Source organism: Homalodisca vitripennis, chromosome 7, assembly GCF_021130785.1.
Source record: "Homalodisca vitripennis isolate AUS2020 chromosome 7, UT_GWSS_2.1, whole genome shotgun sequence".
NCBI classification, from domain to species: domain Eukaryota; kingdom Metazoa; phylum Arthropoda; class Insecta; order Hemiptera; family Cicadellidae; genus Homalodisca; species Homalodisca vitripennis.
In genome coordinates this window covers 25122346-25128892 of record NC_060213.1, presented here as the reverse complement: position 1 = coordinate 25128892, position 6547 = coordinate 25122346, and the positions used below count along the sequence as shown (strand labels likewise).

General features: G+C 34.3%; 1 protein-coding gene across 1 annotated transcript in view; it reads right to left on the bottom strand.

Moving 5' to 3' along the window:
* Window positions 1-3897: 3897 nt before the first annotated feature.
* LOC124365703 (high affinity cationic amino acid transporter 1-like) overlaps window positions 3898-6547 on the bottom strand; it is a 38480-nt gene continuing 35830 nt past the window's right edge. The window contains exon 13 of the mRNA XM_046821640.1: window positions 3898-5838. Within this exon, the coding sequence (XP_046677596.1) occupies window positions 5642-5838 (197 nt within the window). The 3' untranslated portion in view covers window positions 3898-5641. The remainder of the gene's footprint in view (window positions 5839-6547) is intronic.

Sequence of the window (6547 nt, the reverse complement as noted above, 5' to 3'; positions counted from 1 at the left end):
TATCTATTATATTTTCAATTCCAATCCTGTTGGTCTTTCCTGTCTCATGTTGGCCTGAACACACGTCTTCAGGCGTCGTGTCGTGGGTAAGTTTTGCACTGAGCTAACTGACCTTGCAGGAAGAGTTGCCAAGGCTGGTAATAACTTTTCAATTGTTAGGTATATGTCAGAGTCACAGCTAACTAATGCTTCCTTACTGAATAGATGTGAGAATGTGACTGTTGACCTACTCGTAACTTGGATTCCAGACACCATGAGCTTACCACGGAACATCAGAAACTGTGAGTGTTTTCCGGAAGTGCTAGAGAGTACCTGAGGCACTGCTAAAATGTTTCTGTTCTGTTATGTGGGTCCTAATTAGAAACCATGTTGTGGTAGATATTATTAAATTGTAGACTTATTTTTTGTATCCCTTTAAAAAAATACAAAAACCTAAAATACATATTTTAAAAATCTTAAAATATATGGGGAGAAGTTATCCTGTGATCCTCCTTAAATTTACCACTGCCTGAAGGCCGATGCATATTGTAATATTGGAAGAAACAATGTTTTGTATTATTGAAAAAAAACAATGTTGTAATATTGAAAGAAACAGAGATGTAAACAAAGGAGCTTAAATTAGGTAGTAGCAATTACCTGTCACCGCAGCTTCGTGGCATTTGCTGCCAATACAGCTGCTTACGAAAAACCTTTACTGTTGCATTTGATATAAGAGTGAAATCAGTATTAGAGTTATTTATATTTGGTTTGAAAATGGATGTGAGAATCAGAAATTTTTTACCGGAAAAAAACCGGAATTTTAAAAAAGTTCGTGAGTGGCCACCATGCACAACAGTCATCCTCCGCAGTAAACTAAACCTATAGATTCACTCTTACATTCCATTACCTTGAAAGTTGCAGTTAGTGATGTGCCACTTCTAGACCTGTACCTAGTGTAAGTTCAACTAGAAGGTATAAACCAGCCAGAAGTAAACACTGTGGTTGTTTATAGACGAAATTTGTCCTGGTGACTAAACAAAAATATATTATTGGCTTTAATATAAAGTGGTTTTGTAAGGTTATTACTGTTTTCTTCAAGGTTTTATCTGTTATTTTAAAGTACATATTTCAATAAGGATCATCAAATTCCTGAAATTATCATAATTTCTCCAAGTTGCATATTGTTTTCCTTTCTCAAACTGGTTTGTTACTGGTTTTCAAAAGGAAAGAAAAAGAAACATTATTTTGGTATTATAATGATTTATTTGAAAATTGTACAGGTTTCCTCAATTTTTTATTTGGTACTGTTTCGAATTATCTCGAGATAATAGAATGCCTAGAATAGCACTGGAGAAGGAGGAAGGAGGAAGAAGACCAAGAGGAAGACCGAGAGGAAGATGGGAGGACCAAGTGTGGAAAGACATAGAGAGAAGGGGACTACAGAAAATACAGGTGGATGAAGAGGAGACCTGGAACGATAGACTAAAGTGGAGGAGGCTGTGTACGACGACCCGTGAGAACGGAAACGTCTGACGATGATGATGATGATGACTGTTTCGAATTGCTTTCCCAATAATAACATCGGTTTCTCAAGAATATTAGTGGTTTCCTCTACTTTTTGATCGTTAAAAAAAGTGTTATTTTACGTTACTAACACTGTATATTTTATGTTGTTGTCTATTTCTATCTGCATAAGTATAGTAGCATTGTAAAAGTATTCAGTGTTTTTTAAAACTTGTTTTTAACTAATTACAAGCAAATGTTTGTACCTAACCGTACCAGTACCAATCTGAAATTCCCTATACTGTGATCTTCTAATTGACATATGCTACTCTTGAATTGGAATCTTAAGAAAGAAACAACAGCTTTTGTTAGAAAAACTTTTATATAATACTAAAGATAACAAAACCGTATACAAATAAATTCAATTAACTTCTAATAACAGTTCAAGTTACTAACACACAATAGTATTTGTACTAAAATATTTGAACATAGCTAGCCAACACCACTAAAAAGTTAAAAATATTTTCTTTAACATGTGAAGAACAATACAGAGAGACACGTATTAAAACTAAGGAATATAATTTTAAGGTGTACATAAAATACAAAGTCATGTGCATTATTAAAAACTAGAAATTCAAGTTTACCAAAATTGTAAAAATACTACACTACCATGCAAATGATATCAAAACAAAATTTAAAGTTTCAGCCTGAGTTAAGCTACCAGCTGAAAATGTGTCTACACTTTTAACCAGATGTCCAGACTACAGTGACTGAGATACCCAGAGAGGCTCTAGAAGCAGTTTAGAAGAAGAAATTCAGCAGCAAGCTTTCTGAACCTTCTGAAACATGGCTCGTGTTTTATGTGGTCTGGGAAATTATTATAAATTTTTAAGCAGATGAACGATGGAAATTAAAAAAAAAATGTGGTTCTGTGGATGAGATATTGCAAGATGTTAGATTTTCTGGTTGAATAATTATGATAGGATTCCCTTCAAAAAATCTATGGTAGAGTGATTTGACAAATACGAGACAATGGTGAATAAAAAATGAAGGAAGTGGTAGAATTAATTTTGGTGGAAGTTGGGAGTGGCGATGGCCGAGCGGTCTAAGACGTCGGACTTTGAGTCTGAGTTAGAGATAGCGCAGGTTCGAATCCTGTCTGTGACCCTTGCACTTTTTATCAGTACCATTGACCTTGTACTGTATCGACTCTCCCCCTTATTCTGTTTGATAAGATCCTCGCACAGGCCAGTGGCCCATGAGGACGGGCAGAATAAGGCCTAAAAGGGGATCGGCTTCTCCTTAAAAAAAAAAAAAAAAAAAAAAAAAAAAAAAAAAAAAAAAAATTGGAGAGTAAAAAATAAGGAAGTGGAAGGATTTGAGTATTTTCAGGTGTTGCTTACTTACAGGTTTCCCTTGGTCCCAAATTAAAAAAACAAATGTGGTTCAAACTCTACTACATTCTGAAGACCCTCAGTGATTCCATAGAATTTCCCCAAAGTACAAGGCTATAAGAGATGAGTGAGTGGAAGTACACAAAGTAAACCTGTCATATGACTGTCAACAGATGAAGATGAAGTCAACATGTCAACAATACAAAATAAGCTTTACTGAGCGAGGTAGTAAAAATTTGATCTGCTGATGCCAAGAAAGAGTAGTGTCAATTTCAAGACCAAGGAATTTGGTTGAATCTACAGAGTTGAAATAGCAACTGAATACTGGATATGGTAAATAAAATAAACTTTCAACCAGAGTGAGTTTGCAGTGAACATTAATTACTAGATTTTGTTGCCCTGTTACTTGTGCTTGGCAAATTCCAGGTTTCTACAAGCAGTAAATTCTTGTCTTTTACTTTAATTTTGTTTTAGTTGTGTTCTTGTGTGTGTCTAGCATTTGTTTATATTATTTCTTTAAAACATTAATATGATGACTGGGCCATGCAGTAACACTAGTAGATTAACTACTAATTTTGATGTACTGGATAATTAATTATGTACATATTTTAAGATAAACAGACAGGGTAGACTTTACATTGTATATGTAACTAACAACAACAACACTAGTAATTAACTAAAAAAAACACACAACACTAGTAATTAAGTTGTAAAAATTCAATTTGATTTTCACAGGAAGAATTTTAATTAGTTTTTGGAAAATTTAATTTGAATTGTATCATTGCATGAAAGAATAATTGAACAAAAAAATTAAATAAACAACTATTCAACCATTTTCCTATTTGACTAACTTCTAATTCTTTTCAAACTAAATCCTACTTGTTGACAAAATTACCTTTAAACAAGAAAAAAAGAACCAAACTGACTATATTATCAAGGACTTTTTAATATGCAAATTAAGATATATATACATTTTTAAACATGCAAACACACAATGTTAAGTAATTTTGTCAAAACGATATTGTGTCATTAAAATTTTATTTCTGAAATTGAAATAACTAAAGTTAAGTTTACAAACAATCAAACAACAAGTTCAATCTTAATAATAACCCGAAGAAGAAAAGTAACAGATATATTGTCTAAATACAAGAAAAAAGCACTGCTTAAATAATATAGAAGTTGACTAGCTCATTATTTTCTGATCAACAAAACCTTAAAGTGGCAGGTAAGACGCACAACCTTCCATAATCACAGTATTCATATAATATAATTCAGAAAGACTTTTATTAGCACCACTATTTTCAGTCATTGAAATGTGCTGCTAGACTGCTTCAAAACTATGCGAACACAATTTCATTAGAAAATAAATCATAAGCTGAACTGATTGAGTGAAAACCGTTAAAAATTAATCGTTTTCTGTTTGCTTATTGAACACATGCCAGCCCAACCAGATGTCTGCTCTCTCTGACATGTAGCTTATTACACATTTGTTTTTATTAGCTACTATATTTCTTAATTCTCAGTTACCTCCTGTTAACACGTTTACGACAACAGCTTTTTTCAGTACTTTTTTATTTGCCGTGAAATTTTAAAAAATAATGGCAAAAGTCTTTTTATGTCAAACGTCTTAAGTATAAAAATAAAGGTACGTAGGCTCACGATTTTGCACAAAAACAATTATTTCATTATGTTTTTCAATTTTTCCCCGTGTACACCAAGGGGTACCTAAAAAAATTAATTTACTTTAAAAATTAAGCAATTGTGCCCCCGATGGGGTACATGACAGTCTGAGGCATTTATTTAAGTGCGGGATCAAATTTAACAAACCACCAAGACAGTAAAACAATAAAAACGCAATAGGGAAATGTATATTAACGTGTACCCCGTAGGGCTACAGAAAGCCTGGTGTGTATCCGATTGGGTACACAACGGCAGTTGTGAAAGATCGTGTGTACCCGAGAGAACGTCGTCGTGAACGTGTTAATTTATTCTCAATTCTTGACAAATAAAATGGATGAAAACTCTTGCAATTGGACTAAGCAAACATGAAAGATTCAATGGAATGAACAAATTTAACAACTAAACAAAACTACCAACAAAATTCATATATGCACCATGATACTAAGGTCTAGGACCAAAACATAGGACCGGAAGCAGCTGCCTTTATCCTTCTCCCTCCTGACCATCGCCTTCCTGTCCCATTATTTCAGGTGACATGGTGCGATGCAAAGAAGGTGGCGACATTGATTTTCTTGTTAGTATCCCATTTACGCATGTGCTGGTGTGATGATTGTGAGCTCGACTTCTCATCCTCGCGTCTGACTTCCTGTGCAGTGACAATGCCTGGACGGATTCCAATCAGCTCTGGTATGATTTGTGTACTTTAACCTAGATTTTAGTTATGTGTTAGGTTAGCATTTCACCTGAGATAGAGATCATATTGCAATTATTGAAACGTAGTGCTATAAATTTTGCAACATATAACGATGGCATATGTCCAAAATCCTATTATTCTTTCAAACCTTCAATCGTCAATAACAAACAACCTATGTATGATTACACATTTGCAGTTTACTTTTGTTATTACGAAACGTTAATATTCTATATTACTGCACTTGTTTGATGGCATATCACAAATTGAGAGATATTGGGATGAAAAAATCTGACGACCAAAGATGTTTGGTCCAATATACAGCAGCCTCTACTAAGGAATGCAATAAACTTATCCTAATGACCAAGTATGATGAACACTTGAGGTGGATGGATCAAATCCTAACTACAGTAACGCCTAGATTCACGTGTTGAGCGTCGACGACTTGACTATTGATGACTCGAGCTGTGCTCACTTCTCCAGACTGGATTTCCTCAATGTACTGTAGTTTCTCGTATTCGACCTGGGAAAGTGTTCTGTTTTGGTTCTCGTTGCTGTGTCGCAGCCCATAAATGAAGTATATCACCAAACCTGACAACATCACACAGATATTAAAAACACTATATTCGATATGAAGAACATGGTCAATTGTTTGCGAGAAGATTTCTCTAGACCTAGGCAAACCAGCATCACGTATATGATATTGGCCACTAACCCTTACAACTTACTAATGGAGCTGAATAAACACGAGAAGATTACAGAATACCAGTTGTTGTATCATTTGTTGTAGCTCTGTGTTGTGTACTTCTGGCGTACTTCTCTCTCAAACGTTCCTTCCCATTTCCCAACTAACTATTATTGCCCTTGTTGTGTCAGACATATATCCCTACTCTCGTGCGATGCCTTCAACCAATCCGAGGCTGCCTCAGCAACCATGCCCTTATGTGGCGAATCACCTCATTCTAACGGTCCCGGCAAATACACTCCACTTTTGTGTTTGAAATATAATGGTCATTCAACTCGTACCAATATAACCACCAATAATTAATTTTATTTCATTTCACTGTACATTAACAGAGAGGTTAATGTACACACTAAAGATGGTTTATACCAAAACACGTGTATGAAATAAGATTAATTTTCAAAAAAAGGGTTTTAGTTTACCAATAATAATTCTAACATAAAGATAACCCTATAATGTGGAGTAATAACATAACAAAAATACATCATTTACGTTACAGATTGACTTATTGTAAAAGCTTTTTTATTTTCAGAATAAAATACAAACAGTCTCAAGTAG